The sequence below is a fragment of the Ambystoma mexicanum genome, chromosome 7p, assembly GCF_040938575.1.
Source record: "Ambystoma mexicanum isolate Mex_15411 chromosome 7p, UKY_AmexF1_1, whole genome shotgun sequence".
NCBI lineage: Eukaryota > Metazoa > Chordata > Amphibia > Caudata > Ambystomatidae > Ambystoma > Ambystoma mexicanum.
In genome coordinates this window covers 626,254,946-626,278,336 of record NC_090939.1, presented here as the reverse complement: position 1 = coordinate 626,278,336, position 23,391 = coordinate 626,254,946, and the positions used below count along the sequence as shown (strand labels likewise).

At 47.2% G+C, this 23,391-nt stretch overlaps 1 protein-coding gene across 7 annotated transcripts in view; it reads right to left on the bottom strand.

Moving 5' to 3' along the window:
* Positions 1-23,391, bottom strand: part of TSGA10 (testis specific 10) — a 539,078-nt gene that overhangs the window by 188,340 nt on the left and 327,347 nt on the right. For all 7 annotated transcript variants that reach the window (XM_069636638.1, XM_069636640.1, XM_069636642.1 and 4 more), the window contains exons 11-12: positions 17,896-18,017; positions 8,147-8,202 (exon numbers count right to left, since the gene is read on the bottom strand). In XM_069636638.1, the coding sequence (XP_069492739.1) occupies positions 8,147-8,202; positions 17,896-18,017 (178 nt within the window). The remainder of the gene's footprint in view (positions 1-8,146; positions 8,203-17,895; positions 18,018-23,391) is intronic.

Here is a 23,391-nt window from a genome sequence, read left to right as displayed (position 1 = left end):
CTTTATTCGACACCTTATCTCTCAGTGGGTCTCCGGTTCCTGATTTATTAGCCATATTTTTAGGGCCTTGTCTCTCAGGGCTCCTCTTAAGCCCTTGGAGTTGTACCGCCACAGCTGCTGATGTCATTGGGCTCTTGCTGTATCACTGTGCGCCTAGCTATCCCCTCACTTCTTTCTTTGTTGTGAGCTGGGGCTTTGCCTCTCTTTATCCCTACACGTTTTCACAATCATCTTCTCGGCAGGCCCAACCAGGTGCTGACTTCAAGGAGTAGGCCCATCAGTCTGGTTTCTCACCCCTTCAGGGGACTCTGCCTTCTGGTGTTGAGGTGTTTCTACCCAGCTCTCTTCCCAATCCTCTGTGCTCACTTGCAGTTGCTGGCCCTGTTAAGTGTGTACAGGACCCTTTCTCAGTTTTCAAGTTCCTGTCCGGGTGATACGTCTGAGCTCACTTTTGGGCATCCAAGAAGTGCCTATCCCCCCCACCTTCACTGCCAGCGCCCTCACCAGCGTTTCCTCTGGCCTCCCGTACCTCCGCTGCGGTCTATTTTCTGTCGCTTTGTAGACAGGTCTCATCAATGTCTCCCTGTCCCTGTGCCATCTCCACCTCTAATTGGGGCTCGCCGGGCACCTCCCTGGCCCCCACACCGCCTCTCCAATTCACGCTCTCTGTAGTCTTGCCACAGAAGGCCTTCTGCCTCCTCCACTCTGTGTGATCTTGCAATCCCTGCCAGTCATTGCCGGGCCTGCAATGACTCACCCGGTATCCTCACGGCACACAGTCACCTTGCTGTGCCTCCTCACACACGTTACAGGGCGCGCCTATGGCCTCTCTCCCTTCGCCTGTTTTACTCGCTTTGTGTCCTGGTCTCTGCTCTCGGATTCCCTCAGGCCTTTGCTCTCCATCCTGCGTCAGTTAGCTTCTTTCCACCAGCTCCTGCAGAGGTCCCTCTGATCGGTCCGCCTCTGCCACAGCCACGTTGCTGCATGCACTCTCTGTGGCTTGTTACTCGTCATGCTGCCGCCTTTTACTCATCACCCTTTTTGCAAGCTTAAGGCCCTCTTCTCACGCCTGGCAATTTCAGCTCCTAGTATGCCGCCAGCTGTCCAAAGTGGATTACTTGACGCCTGATGTCATGGTCAAACTCGCTAGTCTGTTTATATCGCTTTTTTTTCTAATTTATTTCTAGCTGATTCGTTGGTTTTGGCCTTTCCTGAAGAGTGATGCTTTCATGCAGCCATCTTGCCTGTGTCCACTGGTGGTCTCCAATGCTTTTTTTAAAGTCCTGCTTTCTGCCATTTGGTTTTACAGGCTTCTTTGTTAATGGGAACCATGAGGCAGGCCTAAAATTATTATTGTGCCAACATGGGCTCTTTGTGATTTAGATCAGTCTCCCTCAATGGGCTGACCATATCACATCCTGTGGAGGTGGTCTGGGATGACTCTTAGATTAAGGGGCAAAACAGATAGTCTGTCGTTCTAACACTGTCTCTTGCCTCCTATCTTATCAAAGGGCTTTGCTTAGGCCATTCCCTTTGAGTGGTGGTATTTAAGGGGAAACCCTCTACCTAAACTCAGAGGTGCTATTGGAATTTTTGGCAGAAGCAGGATTACTAATGTGCTAGAAGAATTCCCGTGTCGTGTCTCCCACAGTTGCTCAAAGCTGTGCCCTGGGCTGATCTACGGTTTGTAATTTTGGCACCTCGTCATCCTTCCTTCCTGGGCCTCATCAGTCCTACTGCTGGCTCCATTTGTGTGATGGGGGCAGGCTTTTCATGCTGGGACAGGCTCTATGCCATTTTGCCACCAGTATCCTATCATACGCTGTGGTTATATCCTGCTGCTGTACCCTAGAAGTGTTTTCTGTGGCTGGTGTGACGAATCGCGGGATTCAGTCACTTATCTGCATGGGGCGGGGGAGCCTTTGCCTGTGAGGCTAGGGAGGTGAATCTGCTACGCAATACCCTCCCTAGCGGTAAAGGCAAGTGGGACCTCACTGGGAGAGACTCCCCCCTCTTGGGGTCAAGGACTCCCGCTCTGAAGAGGAACTCCCTAAGTTACTCATCCACAGCCCACCAATAACAGCCAAGAAAAAGCTACTGTTTCTTATTGTGATATAATTTATAATTGTTCATTTATAACATGCTTAATACCAACAAGTGGTTTCTAAGTGAGGGATTGGAATTCGAACCTGCGTCGCGTTGTCTTGCTTCCAACACAAGCACGTTGCCCCTGAGCAATCCTTCCTCCCCCAGTGGTTCACTGTGCAGAAACATATTTGCCAATACTGAGAAGGACTATAATGTTAGCTGGGGAAGGCCCAGCAACACGTCATAAAAAACAAAGGATTAGCTCTAGGAAGTAGAGAAGCCCAGGAGTTTCAATCCAGCGTTGCTGCAAAAGCTGAGAGAAACCTGAAAGTGCAGCGTGTAAATCTGAAAGACAGTTGGTGTATGAAACTGATGCAAGAGAAGCTGGAAGTCGGAGAAACTAGGGAAAGGGAACCCCAAAGAAAAAACTGAACAATGAGTGGTGGCATGAATGAGATGCGGTGGACTGTCCGGTCCAGTAACAACGCCGATACCACAGACCCTCCCACATTGCGGAACGGATGCACAGGGAGGGAGCGAACAGGAGAGAAAACTGAAGCCACCTTGACAGCGCAAGAAGAATTTCCTGTCCTGCAGACAGGTCCGGTGACGCTAACCCGAAGGAAAGGAGTTAACGGAGACAGCGGGAGACCTGGGAGAGGTAACGAATATAATGAGTATATGAATCATACTCGTCCCATTGAGAGTGAAGAGTGGAAATTAAGTGATAATCATTACTGGCACAATAATACTCACCCCAGTAAGAGTGAGGAGTGGAAATCAAGTAATAACCATTACTGGCACAATAATACTCATCCCAGTAAGAGTGAAGAGTGAAAATCAAGTAATCAAGTGACAATCATTATTGCAGCAATCCTATTCGTCGCAGTAAAGGTGCATAGTGGGAAACAAATCATAATCATTATTGGAACTTCCAACTCGTCCGAGTAAAAGAAGAGAGTGGAAAAAAAGTGGGAAACCTGTTAAGGATCTATGCCAAAAAAACGAACAAAAAAGCTTGAATTACAAAATTACAAAGCCCACTTGTTCACGTTTCGTAATTCAAGCTTTTCGGATTTCGGTTGTTTGTCCCCGTGCTGGGCACTAATGTATGCAGGGGACACCCCAGCAGCCCATAATACCAAACTAGGGGAGCGTGGGACACCCCTGCTCAGGAGAGTTGCTAGGTCTGGAAAAGACCCGGGCTACGCTGATGTCGGAACTGTTGGGACTGGGGGCTAGCTCGTCTTTTGGCTGGAGCTCCTGAGATTCTATCCGGGGCTACAACCAAAAGATCAGGGGCTATAGCCCTCTTAGCCCCCCCTAGCAACGCCCCTGCTCCCCTTGTTCGGTATTATGGGATTTGATGTTTTGTACTAAGCCGATTGCACACTAATTGTGCATTCAGTCTTTTTGTCTCCAATATTTTGGGGTAAATCCATTGTTAACTGGCCCAGCCAGAGAAGAGAGCGGGCATTGAGTCAAGAAAGAGCAATAAACATATTAAATCAAGAAAGAAAGGGAAGCAAACTCAGAAGAGAAAGGAAAGGTGTCAAAGATACATTGGAAAAGCTGAAGAATCCTATTTCTAAACTGTATGATTCCATAAAAGTCATTGCTAAGGACTACCTGTAAATACACTTCTAAAGTGACTTTGCTGAGAAGCAGAATACAGGAGAAGGGAGTCATTCTCCTGTACCTCGGTTCTTTTTTAATAGTAGCAGGGATAGAGTAGATTAGGTTTGGACAGGGGACAGTTCTTCCTTTTGGACTCAACGACGACTGGCGAGCACCCTAGTTAGTTTTTTGTTAGGGCAGGGAAACCCCATAGATTAGGGACATTTACGAGTTTACGTCTTTTCATTTTTAATAAATAAAACTCTTGAAATGGAAGACACTCTGTCCTTCTTCTAACCCGACACATTGGACTGCCCTTCTTTGTTCGCGGAGTTGCTGGAACTTCCTTTGCCGGGTTCACCCAACTTTCTGGAGTCTTCCTTGACATTGTTTTTGCTTCTGGCTTGAGGGGCTCCCTTCAAGGAAGGGTGTTTGATCTTTTCTGTTGTTGGGGTCATCATTGGCTCACAGTACAAGTCCCTGGAAAGTTGAATCTTGTAAACCAAACATAGAAAAGAAGACTTTAACTTACTGCTTCATTTGACCTTCCTGGGCATTACTTTTTGGGAACCAATACTGTGAGTACATACCCCTAGGCCCTGGGGAGGTGGGTTGTTCACAATCATTACCCTCTCAGTGGCCTCTGTTGTCCAGGGCCGAGACCTTTTGCAAGCAGGTCTTTAATGTATTTTCCTACTGGATTTCAGTGGGCTTTTCCTACTGTGCTGCATCTTTTTCCAGGGCTCCTGGTTCTCAAACTGAGCACTGATACTTTTCATTGGGGTCTCCTTTAAACCTGTCTGGGGGTGTTTGCCACCAAATCCGCATCTTTGAAATAGAACTGGGACTTAACTCTAATTTTTCCATACACAGGAATTGCCTATTGACAATTCCCCTTGATTTTTATGGGAACATTTTACTCGTGTGGAATTCTTCTAAATAGTCTGTGTGGGTATTTACCTGCCCCTTGAGAGTCTTCCTGCATCTAGTTGGATTGCAGGAAGGTTTAGGCCAAAGGCTAGAATTGTAGCTCTCACCTGTGATTTGTAAAGTTATGTCTACTACTTCTGCCACATGTGGCTAGATACATACACTGCAACTCTTTCAGGTGAGAATAACTATTTTTACCTAAAGTGTAATTACTTGGTACTCTTAGTTAAAAGGTACACTGCTCTTTGGTGGCCTCTGAAGATCCTATAGGTGTGAAAACATTGAAACACAGCCCAATTACTTATAGGCACATTTGTATTGGAGGTCTAGAACTATTGGGGCTTGGTCAGTGTAGGTACTGGGATCTTGAAATGACTGTTTAACTGTGTGTTTTAAGGACTGGCTCCCTTCTCTGTCCACCCCGTGCCTTCATGAGGACTATCCCTATCACCAGATATTGGGCCTCATTCTGAGCATGCCAGTATCCTGGCAGTAGAGCCACCAGGATACTAGTATTTGGTACTTACCTTTACCGGCACTCGGTCTGCTGGCATTGCCATCGGATTACGAGTGCCGGCGTTACAGAGTAAATCCCCATTCATGGAGTCCCGTAGAACTCCATGAGGGGATTTTCTGTCATTACCACCACGGCAATGCCGGTGGCGGTAAAGACACTTTTTTTGGCTGGTAGGGTACCTGGCTTACCTCCAGCATTTAGCTTTAGCTGGCAGTAACCCAGATGCCCCACCGGCAAACCCCTAGTCGGGTGGTCCGGTAAAATGCTGGTATCCATGGATACTGGTACTTTTTTTAACCAGCCGGCCCGACTCAGAATGAGGCCCATTTTGCTTACAATATAAAATTGGACGTGATGTGTCTTTAGGACCTGTGTTTTCGTATGATACGCTAGATATTTTTATGCTGTTTGTTTTGCTTGCCTGTGCAAAAAACACCTCAACAGATAGCCAGAAGCATCTGCAAAGAATAAGGTATCATTAACAAGTGAAAATAGAAAATGTATTTAATGTTTGTGGTTCATGCGGTCCTTCTATTGATGTGGTTCCTTTTTTGTGGAGAGTGTGAATGATTAACTTTTATGCAATCAACATGCTTCCAAAAACATACTTGTTCCCGATCACTTTACACGGTCTCATCTCTCATCTTTGACATGTTCCATTAGGATATTGTGTGCTGGTTGTGTTTTTTTACATGCACTGTGAACATGCTTGAGGAGAATGCAGCTTTAGGAGATTCACCTGGGCGTTCCCACATTTATATTTCCCTTTCCTTTCACAGGATCACATTTGCTGCTTCTTCTCTGGTGTAAGTGGTGTTGCTGTCATTATTCCGCCCTGTATAGCACAGTACTATTTAGACATCAATCGAACGTGCTCACTATAGGTCTGGTACATTTGTACTTGAAAAATCTGCATGTAGTCATTACTGCTGCTGCATGCGGACAACAGATGATCTTTAAACCCAATTAGGTCTTTATCACTAAACATGAGAACAACAATTTCCTCATGAGGACAAGAAGAAACAGATGTGGTGATGGGAAAAGACTCTTACCACATATGAATATAAAGTTACTGCATGTATGGAAAAATAGGAAGCAGTGCAAAAGCCATTTTGTAAACCCTAAACCGTTCAAAATTGGACTGCTGCATCAGTCATCCAGCTAAAATGTCCACCATTGCTTAAACCTTTTGTGTTGTTGGAGCTGCCTAAGGCAATGAACTCAAGAGAAAAGTGAAATTCTCTGAGCAGGAGCTTGAGTTCCTTGTGGAGGAAGCGGCTCCTCCTCAGCCAAACCCCTTCCTGGAAGTGTACCAGCCTGTGGGAATATTTGAGGCACAGTTCTCTCTCTCAATACCACCCCTGTACCACTGGTGCAAGCAAGAAGGAATGGAACGATCTACTGACTCTTGTGGCCCAACATCGCCAGAAGTCCATGACCACTGGAGGGGGAAGTGCTCCATCGCTGGAGAGAACTGGGCAAGGGGGGGGGATTAGTAGCCAGGAGCATGGAGCTAGAACATTCACAGTCAGCGCTGACCACATGCCAAACTCCAATATGTGGTGCCCATATTAGCCATGACAATGGACAGGGGGGTATTGCATCGAACCGCATGACATCTGGAAAGCCTAATGGCCGCTATGCCAAACAGCTATAAGCCACAACCCAAATTATTGTATCCAATCAGGTGATTGTCAGGCCATTGCTAGCAGTCAGTGCAGTGTTTGGGCTTTCTGGGCATTCAGGGGGCATAAGAGCAGGCGGTATAGAAACTGTGCTAAAGTTCCCTGCATTATTCTCGTGACTTCTAATGAGAGGTCGATGGGCTTGGGGTTGTATGGGGAGAATCCCTTGTCACTCACAGGTAGTCCCCGCACAATGCAGGGTGCAGTCGAACTTGGCAAGGACACAGGTCCATTTAAAACCCATGAAAAGTGCACGTTGGCCCAAACAAAGTTACCAACCCGCCCAGAACCAATAGTCTTAGTTTCACTTTGGCAAACATTCCCTCATTCACATAGAGCATAATGACACTGCCCTTTTTAGAAATCAGGACTCTGGGCAGTGCCAGTGGTGAAGGAGGTGGAGAAGGAAGCCGGAACAGGTTTGTGGCATGTTCTGGGAGGGGAAGACACCCAGGAACCTACCTATCCTCATTATGAGGATGGGACCCCACAAACCAATGAGAACGAGAAAGGGGATTATTTAGGAGCTGCTGCTGGAGTGGCCCTCCATCCCTTCCAATGGCTCAATACCATCACCTGCAGGGGCGGTGGGGACAGTGCCAAAGAGAGCTGGGGACCTAACAGCTCATTACCATCCCTGGCAGGTGACAGCACAGAGGACGGCCAAGCTGCATCACCTAACCACTTGTAGAGTGGGGAAATGCAGAACACTGGGAAGGTAAGGGCTGGACGGAGAAGAAGGTGTCGACGTACCACTCTATGCGGCGCGTGGTGCAGGAAGCAAAGGTGGCATGAAACACTCTCCATAGCCAGCGGTGGAGGGAAGAGCACAGAGCTCATGATCCATGGATGCACCATCTGCTATGGCCTCCTGGGGAGGGCGGCGTACACCGTAGCAAAGCTGGCTGCCTGGGATTGCTCTATAATGATTCGCTTAGGCTCCAACAGGGATGACTCTAGTCCCACCAACCACTGCCATAGGTCCTCTCGTACTGCAGGCCAGCCCCTCCCCCTTCACATGGTTGGCGTCTAAGGGACGGGAAAGGTTAGCTGGTTAGTAGGGCCCAGTGGGAATGTGTTTGTGGAGGGGGAGGTATGTGTTGTAGTTTTGGGAAGGCGTACATTTGCAGATTTTGGAGGAGGTGTGCGAGGTTTGGGGCGGGCAGATGGATTTGCACAATTGTCATCACAATACATGCTTTAAACAAAAAAAAAAGCGGGTGTCTTCAACTTTACTGTTTATTTTTTCTTACACAATTTTAAATGAACAAAAATACATATTTGGTAAATAGTAGAAAGTGAAACTTACCTTGAAGCACCTTCCAGCTCCGCTATCATATCCTTTAAATGTGAAACAGTCTTTTCCTTGAAAAAATAGTTATGAGATAAAAAGCCATTAAAACGTGTTTTCCATTCCTGGCAAGAAATACATGTAGACATGGATATAGCAGAAACCCGGGCTTGAGTTACAGAAGCTTCACACTGGTGGAGCCAATTTTTCAGAACAGTTGCAACATAGCAAAGAATGCATTGAAACAGTACGTGTTTGCTCGGTTGCAATTCCCACTGCACAAATGCAGTGCAACAGTGCAGGGTTACTGTAATAAGGGCAATAGAGATTTAGAATGACATTATTTATTGGGCACAAGGAATCACAGAGGTATTGAACATGCTCTTACTGTCAGAGGTGATGGTGTGTGATTAACATAAAAACTCCCATTCGTGCTTCTTAAGTTTCAGCACATGGTAGCACCAAGGAGCAAATCCTGGGGTGTGCCTAGCCCAGCCTGCTGCTTGGAATGCAGTCTAACGGCCAGTATATCTCCACAGTGTCCAAGCAAGCGGACAACTCCCCTGTTATCAATTGCACACTTCTGCTTTTCTTCTCTCTGCCTTCACCCGACCCTGCCGCTTCTTCCCAACCATGGTATCAATGCACCTGGTGCATTTACCACTCTACATTCACCCACCCCCGGTCTTCATTCACCCACCCCATCCGTGTTACTGCGAATCATCTTACCTTCCGCAGACTACTGAAATCTACTCTGTTTTAGTATGGTTCTGTCTTCTGTTATGTTGAACTGTTCTTCACTCACTCAACAGCGCCAAGATGCCCTCGGGCGTACGTGCGCTTTTTCAAGTCTCTATAACATAACATAACTGATCATACTCCTCCTGTCCTCTGTGCGGCACGGCCATGCAAGCAGCCTCCTGGGTTTATCCCCCGTTTTGTGGAGTCTCTCTGTGTATTATGCTTACCCAGGCGCTCCCAAGCTGCAATACAGGCTTGTGTGAGCTTAACTAACTTCCCCTTGCACCCCACTGTTAGTTTACCTCTCCCTGCCAATGCTTCCATTTGCAACTCTTATGTTAGAGATGTCCTGTAACAAGTCTTTCCCTATGCCTCCCATCTTTCCAATGGCTTCCCCTCTCATTACCACCTTAAAGGATTCCACAGAGTCCCTGACCTGTCCACACTTTCCGCATTAAGTCTAAAAAATTCCTCAATCCTGTAACGCATGTGGGCCCGAAATGGTTTGTCGAGTAATGCCTCTACCCTCAGTCTCCATGTCAAAATCGGGGGCATACCCGCCATCCTCTTCCACGTCACTGCGAGAGGCGCATGGTCTGAAAGGACTCTTGCTCTCTATTCAGCGGCCACAAATTTTCCCAGGGTTTCAGTGCCCGTAAACATATAATCTATGCGTGTGTGCACCCCATGCAGGCTAGAGTGATAAGAGTAGTCCCTTCTTTCTCCGTTAGTTGCCTCCAGATGTCTCCCATCCCCAACTCCCGCAGTAACGCTGCCAGTGCATTCGCTGGCAGAGTCTCCTTCTAACATTTATCATTCAACCTGTCTAATGTTGGATGTAGGATGCAGATAAAATTCCAATCCTCCCCACCCCGAGCCACAGGGCTCCTCTGTATGGCACCAGCCGGGGGCCTAATGATCTAAAAAAGCCAGTGCATCATGATTGGGGGCGTTCGTGTTGATTATGCAGATGTCCCTCTGTTCCAGGAACCCATACACAATGGTCAGCCTTCCCTCATTGTCGCATTTACATTCCAGTGGTCTAAAAGGCACGAGGGAGCCACCCACACTAGGGAGTCCCTGGCATATGTCGAGTACGGTGATCCATATACCAGCCCCCCCTCCACTTCTTCCCTATCATAGCCTGCTTGGCCGCCAGAAGGTGCGTCTCGTGCAGTAGAGCTATGTTCACCCCTTTGCTAATCAAGTATGTGTGTTACGCTTGAGATAGCTATTTAAACCCTGCAGTTCCAGGAAGCGATTCTGATATTACTCAATGCGCTTGCGCGATCCTCCCTCCCTCCCCTTGACGTCCCACTTGTCTTGATCCTAGCAATGCACTCTGCCATCCACCTTCCTTGAGGCAGTACTGTTGGGTTTCCCGGGTCTCATTATGAGGGAACTCAGGTTCCTCCCAGTCCACACTTGCCTGACCCAGTTGCAGTTGTAATGTACTGCAGTTGCATGCTGATAGCGTCCGTGCCGGTAGGCAGGTCACGGGAGTGGTTAGCATGCAATTGAACCCAACATATAACATCCCCCAAACCTCAACCATCCCCAACAAGTGCCCAACAGCTCTTAGGCCGTTCAGGTTCAGCTGCTTCTCACACTGAACCTCTGGTCTCGCATATAGCAGCAGGGTGCCTCTACTAGGCACCCCTAACTAAAACAAGGGTAAATGACAGAGCCAAAGGTGCCTGCCCACAAACCGCTAACCAGCAGTCCAGGTGTCAGCATGTCCCTGTCCGATTCCACCAGTGAGGTACTCCGTCTTCCTCTCGCGCCATTTGTATGTGAACTGATGTCCTACTGCCTATTCCCAGAGGTCAGGCTTGCCCACCCGACATCGGATCGTTATGTGGCAGCATCTTGCCTCCTCCAGAGTGGGGCCAGGCCTGTCACGTCCATCCATGCCTATGCCCCTTCCGTACTTTCAAAGAAGTGTGAGGTGCCGTTGTGCAGAACTTTGAGCTTGGCAGGATATATTAACATGTATTTCAAGCGTGCCTGTCGCCTCGTTTCTTTCATGAGTCCGAAGGCTGCTCTTTGTTTTTGTACCCTGAGCGTGTAATCAGGATACACTGTGATACTAGCAGATCCCCTTTCGATAGTCCCTCCTTATCTGGAGAATGCCAGGACTGCTTCTTCCTCTGTAATTTAGAAGTTTCACTATCAGCGGTCTCGGAGGTGCTCCCGGCGGGGTCGTCTGGCCAAGGACCTCTGGACATGTTCCACTGTTAACCCTTGGGATAGGATTCCTACCTCCTGACGACCTCCTGTAGTAGCATATTTTCCATGCATGTGGTGGGGTCTCTACCTTCCGTCTCCTCCGGCAGGCCCAGTATCCTTATATAGTTCCACCATGCTCTGCCCTCTGCTTCCTCTGCCCTGCTCTCCAGTGCGGCTACTTTTAATTTGAGTTCCTGCACTTCAGACTGTATTCTGACTATGTTCTGCCTATTTTCGTCATCCTGTGCCTGTTACGCTCACCTGGCTCCCACAGGGGCGTCGATCTGAACTGGACAGCTGCGGTCTCCACCAATGTGACGCGTAGTGCCGAGATGACGGACTGGACTGGCCCACCTAGCTTTGTTTGCTTGGCCCGTAGGAATATTCTTCTGCAAATGGAGAAAGGGAATTAACCACCCGTCGAGTTGATCGTTAACCCCCCCACTCCCTCTGTTCTCCCCACTGATCACCTTTGATGTCCCCTCTTATAGTCTCACCTGATGGTTTGGAAAGATGAACTCTCCATCCAGCATTGAGCGCAGGGGCGCGTAGATAACCAGTTGCTTCACTGGCTCGAAGGAATTGGTGAGTTCCAGAACAATATTGACTCTGAGATTCCCGGCAAGACGCTGTAAGTATGTAGTTCGTAAGAGTTCAAATGTCTGACTTTCACTCTTGTCCGATTCCTTGCAGGTTGCAGCTTGACCCTAGCGAAGAGTTCCTCGTGGCAACCGGTAATATTCAGGTAAGGATTTGTATTATCCAACACAGTTCGATATAATAATGTCAATATGTAACCTGTTGCTTTCTCCCTTCTTCAGGCACTGAGGGAAAGTATGAAGTCTCAGGGAATAATGCCTCCGGCGGTAAAATCAGGTAAGTCTATTGTGGTGAGGAGGTTTCCCCTTGTTTGCCCCTTTGTTTCACCTTGCTGTCCTTTTGTTTCCCCTTATGGGCCGGGGTTCGGCGAAGATGCAGTGGAAGCTGCGCCGACCCGTGAAGAGGAAAAGTACCCCCGGTGGTAAAATCAGGTAAGTCTATGGGCGGTAACTAATATTGCCTCTGTGTATTCCCTTGGCACACCTTGCTGTTCTTGTCTTCCCCTTAGGTGCAGGAGTGTGGCGGGAACATGCAGAAGGATGCGGTGGAATGTGAAGCTGCTGCGAAGGCCGGTGAGTTCAGCGCGGCACTGCAGCAGGCGAGGCGACGCGCATAAAATAACTTCTTTCTTCCAGCTCAAAGGCGGGATGGATCGGGAATTCAGGTAAGGATCAAAGGTATTGCTCTTGTTCTAACCTTTTCTCCTTTTTTCTCCCTTTTTCTAGGAGCTCCAGACTCGAGGCCGGCGTGGCAGAAGACTGGATGCAGACTTGCAGGCACCGTGAGCATTACGCTGCTGGATGCAGAATAACGCGAAGCGTGTGCTGCTCTTCGGGCGTGGTTTAAATAGCCTCCAAAGTAGTCCCAGGTAAGTATTCCTCCCCAGCCCCACCTGAGTAAAAAAATAGTCCCTAGGTAAAGTAGTCCCTTCCAAGCCTTTTTTGGCTTGGAGCTCTTGCAGCATGGTCTGCATCAGGTAAGTTTGCAGCATGGTCTGCATCAGGTAAGTTTTAATCTATGAGCCTGGCGCCTATGACGCCAGGACTGCACCCAAATAGCACCTAGCAGGGGTTGTTGGGCTTGCTTGGGATAACTTGATGCCTGCTTCCGGGGTTGCTAGACTTGGTCTGGGTCCCCGGGGGTAGGCATCATGACAGCGCCTCCATTGTCTGTACTCTGTCCGGCAATGCCCAGACGTTCTGCCACAGCAACCCTACATCTATCCTGACCTCATCTATTCCGCTTTCCAAGGTGGACTGCAGCATCACAATATTTCTCAGGATCTGGTTCTGCTGCTTAGTGTCGCTGCCTGTCTCGTTGCCCCCTTTCTGTTTGCACGCAAATGCTTCCATCTTAGTTTGCCTGGATTTACTCATGTGCTGCTTGTCCGGCATGTGTGCAAGATACCTCCCTCATAGCCCTTTGGCAACTGTCAATCATGCACCTCCTCGCTGGGTGATGCTCTCCTTGTTTAGGCCTGTTCCATGCAGTCCAAAGCCCAGTGCTGTCTGTCGCCTCCGGTAGTTTCCAGCAATGACCAGATCTTTACTCTCGCAGCTACAAGCAATGTCATCCACTATGTGTTTGTGAGACACTGGGGTGTGCCACCGTAGGCCTCTTCCCACGATCTGATGTCAGGGGGTCCTCAGTGGCACACCACCGCCTCTTGCCGTTTTCCACACTCACTTGTGCAGCTGCTGTGGCCCTCTGTCCAATTGTCGCCCGGCCCCCCAGGACCACCTTCACTGCGAGCTGCCGCTGCCTTCTGTGTGTTCTCACGAAGAGTCTGGCACTCCCCCCAATGATCACCAATCTCACACTGCTCTTGAATGGCACAGGATGTGCAGGCTCTGCTTGAGGGTCAGTGCTGCTAAAGAGCCAGGTCGCAAACCAGGATGTGTTACCTCTGCAGGCCCGTCTTGGATAGGCACACCAAGCTGCGATGCAGGGCGCTCTGGGCCCAAGTGTAAGAGGGTAGGTGGGTTGGCTGCAGGCCCTGTGACTTAACTTTTATTATGGTAATGCCAGGCACTTGATTATCCCTCCTCTCGAAGTGCCTCTCTCTGCGGACAGTGCGTGTGGGGCAAGCCAGTCCGCCTCACCTCTGTTCGTACCATGCCACGCGGTCCTGTCGTCCTCCCTGGGGTCTTCTTTCAGCAAGTAGTATATCGTGCTGACGCCATCCGCCCAGTGCATGGTGTCTGTTATGCACCACAGCCAGTGTGCAGGCCCATTTGTTGTGGGTCGATCAGCATCTGTTCAACCTTCTGGCTCCCGTGGGCTGCTTCACAGACCTCAGCTCGTCCGGTTGGCCCGATAAGGCACCCACCTGCGATGGGGGGGGGGGCAGTCACTGTACCCCCACCACACGGATCTTGCTGCTGTTGCTGCGTGCAGCACACTCCCAGCAGCTGCTCCACACCTTAGTGCCGGTGTTCAGGCGCCGGAGGCTCTTCCTCTCTGAACCTCAGTCCACGCACCCAGGCCCTGCTGCCCCGGCCGCTCACTCAGGCCGCGGGCACCATTTCCCCCTTGCAGCCAGTCAGTGGCTTCCCTCTCCCGCCATCACTCCTTGGCACAGACTGTCTCTCAGTGCCTCACCAGTGGTCCCCCTTCATCTGAGGCACAATGCACAGGGGATTCATTGCCAGAAAGGAACTTAAACGCATCCAGCAGCTTAAATCATTTAATGTATCAGGCAGGAGCTCGTCCAGGCAGGAGCTCGTTGGCTGTGCGTCCTCACTGCATGGCTGCTAGACACGCCCGGCACCATTCTTCTTTGTTCTTCACATGATCTTCTCGTTTAGTTTTTGGTCTCAGTCCTGGATGTAAATGAGTTCCCAAATCCTTTGAATCTTATCTTCTCACAGTCTTCTTGCTTTGGGTTTCAAAGCCAGGTTTAAAGGTGCTCCCACAGCCGTCTTCCCAGAGGTTCTAGTCCTTTGAATTTGTGGGGCCTGCTTGCTTCCCTTTTCACTGAGAATTTCACGTTTATTTTTCCAGTGTCATTTTAGGGCCAAACCAATGCTTTGTGTACACATATTCTGCTGCTGAACGGTGAAGGGGAGGTTTTCCACTGTGTTATTCTGGCTAAGTGAGGGCAGGTACTATTAGTGCAAGAGTAAAGTAGTGAGTTGTGTTTCCTTTCCCCTCGGTTTGGTGCTCACCATATCTAGCCTCTTGTCTCCAGAGGGTAGGGCCAGTGTTTCCTTTAACTCAATACCGTGGGCATCGGCTGGATTTCAGGGCTTTGTGGAGGGTTTTTTTCCCTGCCAACTGAATGGGCTTGGGAAGGCCTTAGTAATGGCCTAAAGGAACACCCTGCTCTAACACTCCTCCCCAAATAGCTGGAGGGCTGGAGGGCTGGAGCAGGAATTGTTCCTGTTCCTGGGGTGTGCCATACTTTGAGGAAATTGGATGGGCTCCAGGAAGTCCTCCACCTCTGAGTAGCTCCTAACAATATGTGGGCATCCTCGGTTCCCAGATCACTGCTTGTAGTCAAAAAGAAGATGGTTGCAAAACGTGACTTCATCTTAGCAGGCACATGAACCCTGGGCAATGTTACATGCACACGGCCATCTAGGTGGTTCCCACCTGTATCACCTTCTTGTTCCCAGGACGGAAACTCTGAGATCATATAAAGGGAGCAATCCATTTACTCACACTCTGCCCAACTAATTTGGAATCACACTTTCTGAGTATAGGGAATTCTTACCTAAGGTCCATACTAAATACATCTATTAGAGTGTTAATGCCCCAGACCTACCACCCCTACATAAAGATAACTTGTTCATTTATTTATTGAACATCCTACATCACATCGAAACATGCCCTGTTTCAAGCACCCACTACTTGTGGTAAACATGTGTGCCTCACTCACAGGACTTTATTCTTTCTCTGTCCTCCTAAGCAGAGAGACTATTCCACAAGGTATGCAGTCTGAGGAAATAGACTCCACTGGATGCCAGGGGTCTGGTTTCAGGAAGCAAACCGCATTAGCTTGAAAAGCCCCACCCTATTGCCCTATGTGCTTTCCCAACAGAGCCAGGGTAAGGCATCCCACTTACTGCCTGGGCTACATTGCCTATACAATTCTTTTTTTTTGTTTTCACATATTTATTAAGCATATTAAAATGACAAGAAAAAATTCAAAATGTTTTCAATATACATAGACCCTCCATCCCAACCCTTCCTCACAGTAATGATCAGCAAACAATAGCAACATCACTTTAGCCATTTCAACATATTTTGACTCTTGAATATAAAGGTATAGTGGTAACACAGATTACAGCTCCAAGAATCTTTCTGAGATTTGTTCATAAAGGTTGAATTTGAATTTCTTATTCTTAAACAAGATCACCCTCTCCAGTGCAGCTATTTGCTGTACATCTTTCATCCAAAAAGAGGCAGAAGACACCTGCTCACTCTTCCAAACCCACAATATAATTTTCTCTGACGATAACGATGCTCTGAAGAACCAGCATCGCTGCAGGAATGACAGATCCACTATCAAATCCTCCTCCCCCAAGACAATGCTAGCATAATCATAATCCACATCAAGCATCAGTACTTTGTTCATAGTCATTGTGACTTCTTTCTAGAAGTTCTATAAACTGCTAGATAGTTGTTCCATCTGCTCACACTCATTTCTGAATCCAATACCTCAGATCATTTATCTAGTCATATCTCATTAGTCTCTTTGTATTTTCCAAGATGTTTGTAGACCTTGGAAGTGAAGTGTCCTTCCAACTTGAATTCTTGCAACAACTCAGACTAGTCTGTGTGCTATCCAGGGATTCTTTCACCGACAGCCTTCAATATTCTCCATAAGTGCAACCTTCTAGACCTCTTTCAGAAGTTAGTCTGTTAAAAGTGATCCATTTTCCATCTTCGGAAATATCGCCTAGCCATTAGATACCGCTCAGAAATCAATTTGGCCAGAATATTGTTTTTCCTTCCAACTTAATCGCAGGGTTTAGCCACAGTGAAGAGTTATTTGAGCAGGAGTCATCTTCTGTGGTGAGCTTCAAGAGGCTTTGCCAGCATTCTCTCAAGAATTATGTTGGTGCGTACGATTTGCACCCAATTGCATCCTCTGATGATAGCAGTGCCCTTGGTGACAGTGGAGTACATCTGCTTGTTTCTGCCTGCGTTCAAACATCTGGTGAATTCTCAATAAAAGGGAGTACATGTCTTGCTCCAAATACCAGGTGATAGATTATACAATCTGTTACCCCTAAACTGCCTTTCTCTGTACTCATTTGTATCTTCCACAGCTTCAGGCTTCAACTCTGGGTAATCCACCAATTGGAGGCCTAAATATGGAGTTCTCTAAGAAGAGGGCCAGTGACTGAGTGGATGAGTAATATATACAACACCATATCCCTTGGGTCTGATTACTTACATCAAGCAAGACCATGGTATTCCTCTTAGCTAGCAGGTTTGCAGGAGGTACATCATGGAATCCACATGAAATATAACCAATCAGTTTCCAGCACACTAGAAGGCATGCATCTTGTGAGATGGGCCACCACTTTGTGATACTCCTGACATAAATGCACAGTAATAGGCACTCACTCATACGTAATAATACCCCAAATCAGACTGTTTAAACACCAAATATTCATAACAAAAAATATGAAAACCTAAATCTACAATATAATCATATCATGTCTGTTTGATTAAAGTCAATCTGTAAGCATCATGTGTTGAGTTTTTTTTGTAATTATTTATGAAGGTGTTATTGCAAAATATACAGACACCAACTAGTGGATAACTGTAGGTGAACTTCCAGTGATGGCTACCAGGTGGCGTTGTGGAATGTGTGACTTGGCTCAAATGGATTATCCTACATATATTTGTTTTAGTAATACTACTTACCTGTGATTTTATACGCTTAGAGTGTGTTAAGGCCTACTAAACATATTATTTTTATTCATAATGCCTAATTTGATTTATGTGAGCAGTCTGTGTCTCACTATCACTAACTGCCCCTTATCTCCTGAATTCTAAGCTTTAATGCTCAGCTATACTATCTTGATTGAGTTTGGCTAGACCGAATTTGTTTTTAACCGGTTCACCAAATATGGTGACCTCGGAGAACGCCCCCACAGATCTGGTTCTGAAAATCCTTCTTAATACAATGTAAGGCCTAGATGTCAGAGAATACTTATTTTGCTTTATATACCAACACTTACTTTCATCGTAAGAGTTTCTTCGAGGGCAGCAATCTTCTCAGTTTTGTTATCCACGCTGTAGAGTAACGAGTCCCTTTCATTGTGCAGCTCGGAGATGGTTGCCTTAAGGCCTGGGAGCTCACCTGCACACATAAAATCAAGGTTTTAGTAAAAGCAAACATGCATGTGTATCAATGAAAAACAAAAGTACTATTTCACATAGGTGAGATTAACTCAGTCACCTGCTTCTGCGCACCAGGAAAAGCTTCTCAACAAATAAGCACATGCCAAAAGTATGAAGATTATATAGTTTCACCGAACACCAGAGAGAGATTTGCATTGTTTAGCTACTGATAAATGGGTGCACTTAAAGGTTTTCCCTAGGGGCGTGCCCCTTGTTATACTGGACAGTAAAATATGCTTGGGTTTTCAAAATAACCAACCAGGAATTACCACTGCAATTCATTATGTGTAAATGGTCCTCATTGTGATAATTGTGATAATTCTGAAAATCTGTCTGTGATTAGTTTTTAGCTCATCCGAAAGCAATGTTCGGTACTCTCTGCAACGGTCCTACCAGTCTGTTACTCTCCACATAGCTCAGAATGCTGTGCCCAAGTGCCATCACCAAGGGTTGTCCTTGACTAACACAGAAGAACAAGTTACTTACCCCTGGTAACGTTCTTTTGACTGGATTTTCCTCCCACGTATTCCTCATCTTTGATATATTCGATATCCAGCTTCAGAATCTTTTTTTTGGCAGAGGGCGCTGTGTGTCAATGCAGTCGACACAATGTCCCTCGAAGGCCTCCGTCTCGAGGGTGATGTCATCAAAGGTATATATAGCACACGCAGCGTCCGTTGGCTTCAGTTCTGTTTTTTCTTTTAGTAGTACTACACGCATAACCACAGGTTTGACCGTACTAAACTTTGAAGGATCGAAAGCTGTAATAGCATGGGAAATTCTACTTTGGGGTAGGCTGGGAGGGCGATGAGGAATATTTGGGAAGAACATCCAGTTGAAAGAACGGTACCAGAGGTAAGCAACTTGTTCTTCAAATGAATAGTGTCCTCCCACGTATTCCTCATCTTTGATAGACCCCTAAAGCAGTGTTTGTGTTGGTGGAGGGACTAAGAATGTTCTCAATGGTTTCCATGAACCGAATGGAGGACAGCTTTTCCAAAGCTACCATCCTGACTGAGGGAAGAATCAAGGCAGTAATGCTTGTTGAACATGTGTATAGTAGACCACGCAGCTGCCTCACACATTGTTTTGATAGGAACACCTCTTTGCAAGCCTTCTGGAGGATCTTTCCCCACCAGCCTTTAGCATTCTGAAATTGCTAGAATGATCCATCTGGTTAAGGTCTGCTTTGTCACAGCCTGACCCAGTTTGTGACCTGTATAGCCTATAAAAACCTGATCATCTATACAAAGTTTGGATAATCTAGAGATGTAGAAGCTTAGAGCTCTACCTGGATCTAATCTGTGTAACCTCTCTTCCTCCTTGCCAGGATGAGGTGGAGGGTAGAAAGTGGGCAATACAATGTTCTGTCCTACATGATAATCTGAAATGATCATTTAGGCAAAAATGTAGGCTTAACCCTCAGCATGACCTTGTCCTTGTGGACAATTGTGAAGGGTGGTTTAGATGATAGTGCCTGCAATTCACTCACTCTACGGGCTGAAGTTAGTGCTACCAAGAAAATGGTTTTAAACGTTAGCAACCTTAATGAACATTAATGTAGAGGTTCAAATGAGGCACACATAAGAAATGTTAACACCAGATTAAGATCCCAAACTGGAACCTGGAAAGGAGATGGTGGGGGGAACACATTGGTGAGTCCCTTCAGAAAATGTGTTACCAGTGGGATCTCAAAATATGAAGATTCCTCAGACGAGCGCTTAAAGATGGACAGCACTGCCAAATAGCCTTTAATTGTTCCAACCTGGAGACCCAGATTGGCTACGTATAGTAGAAAAGATAACACCTTTGGTGTTTTGCATAGTAAAGGGTCAATATTTTTGTCCTTGCACATGCTACAGGATTTGTTCCAACGGCAACGGTACAAGAATTTCGTTGCTGACCTTGGAGAAAGCAAAATCTCCATTACGTCATCCGGGAGGTCCCAATCCTTGTATCTCAGCCTCTCAGAAACCATGCATGAAGGCTGAGAGTCTTGACCTCTGAGTGGAGAACCTGACCCTCCTCTCCCAAGAGAAGGTCCTCTCTTTGCGGAAGACATATTGGAGGGCAGATGGAAGTCCAGAAGGTCCGGATACCACGTCCTCCTGGCCCAATCCGGGGAAACTAAGATCATGAGTTTTCCAAACTTTCTCAACCTCCTGATCACGTGAGGAATGACGGGGACTGTAGGAAATGCATACAGGAGTGGAAACTCTGAGTCCACCATGAACGCGTCTCCTAGAGCTCCTCTTGGAGGAAATTCCCTGGAGCAGTACAGCTCGCACTTCCAGTTGACACTGGTCACAAACAGATCCACTCGAGGGGCTCCCCAAAGGGTGAAGATCTCTTGAAGGACTTCCTGAGCTAGTTCCTACTCGTGGGAGACTGTGCTCTGCCTGCTCAGACCATCCACAGCTGTGTTATCTTTTCTGGCTAGGTGATCTGCCGATACAGAGATTCCTTCTTGAATTGTCCAGTACCAGAGCTGCATTGCCTCTCTGCACAGTGGTAGTGATGCTACACCTCCTCTCTTGTTGAGATAGTACATGGCCATTGTGTTGTCCGTAATTATCAGGACATTCTTTCCCCGTACAGATGGCAGAAAAGCCTTCAGCGCAAGTCTGATTGCCCTCAGCTCCAAAAGATTGATGTGTAGTTTGGACTCCAATGACTGCTGATTGTCAGATTATTGGTGTGGGCTCGACAGCCCGTGAGGCATCCGTCACTACAGTTATTTTCAGCCATGGTTGCCAAAAAAGTTCTCCCTTCAGAATGTTGTCCTTGCAGGCCCACCACAGGAGATCCTGTGCGACCCTGCTTGGAACCTTAAGTAGGTCTGACATGTTGCCTGAGAATTGAGACCATTGAGTTCTGAGAGCACATTCAAGGGATCTCATCCTCTGGTGAGCCTCTGGCACCATAAAAATGCAGGATGCCATGAGGCCGAGCAACCTCAAAAAGTCAAAGTCTGGAAGACGCTGGGCACTCTGAAACTTGGAAACCATCTTCAGAATGTCTTGAGCCCTCACCTCGGGTTGCGAGCTGTTTCCCAAGGATGTATCCAGTACGGCCCGATGAAGTGGAGCTTTTGAGATGGTGTCATATGGGACTTCTTGTAATTTAGGGAGAAGCCCAGTCTGTGAAGAGAGTGGCAGGTGACGTTGAGATTATCCAGTCTCTGGTCGGGAGAAAGCGCCCTAATCAGACAATCCCCCAGGTAGTGGTAGATGTGAATCCCCCGTTTCCTGAGACTCGCTAACACCACTGCCATCAGTTTGGTGAAAACCATTGGGGCGGGCGTCAGCCCGAAAGGCAGAACTCAAAACTGATAATGAGAACCTCCAACAGTGAACCTCAGGTACTTTCTCTGCTTGAAATGTATAGGCACGTGAAAATAAGCATCCTGAAGGTCTAATGACACCATCCAATCCTGGTTGGAGGGTCTGAAGGATCTGAGAAAGTGTGACCATCTTGAACTTGTGCTTCCTGAGGAACTTGTTCGAGTATCTCAAGTCCAAGATGGGTCTCAGTCCTCCGTCTTTCTTGGGTATTAGGAAATATGGAGAGTAGCATCCTTTGTTCCTCTCCGCTACAGGTACTGGTTCTATAGTGCCTTTCTCTGGCAGGTTCACAATTTCCTGCACAAGAAGCGGATCTGGAACCCTCAAAGAATGGCTCCCCGGTGGATGGTTCGAGGTGTCTGAAGGAAGGGAAGGGAGTCATCCTGGGCTATGGTTTCCGATGCCCAAGCATCCGAAGTAATGTCTCGCCATTCTTTCAGATGGCGAGACAGTCTGCTTCCCACTGGCGTTTCATGACTCAAGACCTCAGAGATGTTTTGAGGCAGCTGAAGCAGTGTCAGGCTGAGAGTTATCCTGTGTCCGCGGAAGCTGCTGAACCCCCGACGATGCCCCTGAAGTGTAATCCTCAGAACCCGATAATTCTCGGCTCTGTTAACTACACCCCAAAGGGAAAGGGGGAAGTGGATAACATAAGAAACACCAGGCTGGCGACGTTCTGACTAGCTGATCCGGAACCTGCAGTGAATACATAAGAACATACAGAATCCTCAAATTACTTTACTACCTTTAAATTATGAAAACTTTATATCCTTAACTAAAATGTAAAGAATCATACCTGGTTCTTCTCTTTTAAGATCTTAGAGGAGATTGGAGTAATAGCTGATAAAATCTTTATACCTTTCTTGTTGCTTTGAAAGTCTTGAAAAATAACAGCAACTCCTTTGATTATTGAACTCTTAAGAACCTTGATTCTTGCCTTATAAACTGTTAAATATTCCAGTTAAGAAGACTTCGATGAATCCTGTTCTTTCTTCTTAATAAATAAAGTTCATAGTCTCTTGAAGAACTTGCAAACTTTTCCAAAGTCCGTTGAAACCTTTTCGCGCACACGTGCAAAAATGTACCCGTGCAAAACATGCATTGAAGAAAACACACGCCGGAGAAAAAACACGCGCTGAGGAACACACGCGCTAAGAACACACGTGCTGAAAAAGTCACGTAGCAGTCTTTTCTTACTCTCGCGTACATGCGCTATAAACACCCGCGCTATGAACACACGCGCTATAGAAATCACGTAGCTGTCTTTTCTCGCACTCGCGTGCTCGTGCTATGACTACACACACAATGAACGCAAGCGCTTTGAACACTCGCGCTGGAACACACGGGCTATAGAAATCACGTAGCAGTCTTTTCTCGCGCACGCGTGCTCGCGCTATGACTACACACGCAATGAACACACGCGCTTTGAACACTCACGCTGGAACACGCGCTATAGAAATCACGTAGCAGTCTTTTTGTGCGCACGCGTACACGCGCAATGAATTCACGTGCTGTAGTTTTCACGTAGCAGTATTTTCTCGCGGATGCGTACACGCGCAATGAATTCACGCGCTGTAGTTTTCACGTAGCAGTCGTTTCTCACGCTTGCGCACTCGCGCTACGATCCCACCTAACAGTCTAACACTACTCGCGCGCGTTTCAAAATTAAACGTTGAACTATAAACAGAGTAACATCAGTTCTTCTTTTGAATTTTCATTTACAATCTCCTAAAGTTTCTAATGAATCTGAGCAAAGATTTACATATCCAAATAAAGTCACTTTGCTTAATAATTTTTTCTTCTCCAAAAGAACTTCCAGAAACTCTCCTGCGAACCTGAATTCTTCTCCTGAACAACCCCGCATAAGTAGCCACTCGACTGCCAGGATTTGAAAGTTCAAATCCACTAGGCCCAAGAGTTCAGCAGGAGCAGCTACAGACACGTCCTCTCAGATGGGGTTACGACGATGAAAGGCAGAGAGTGACAGTT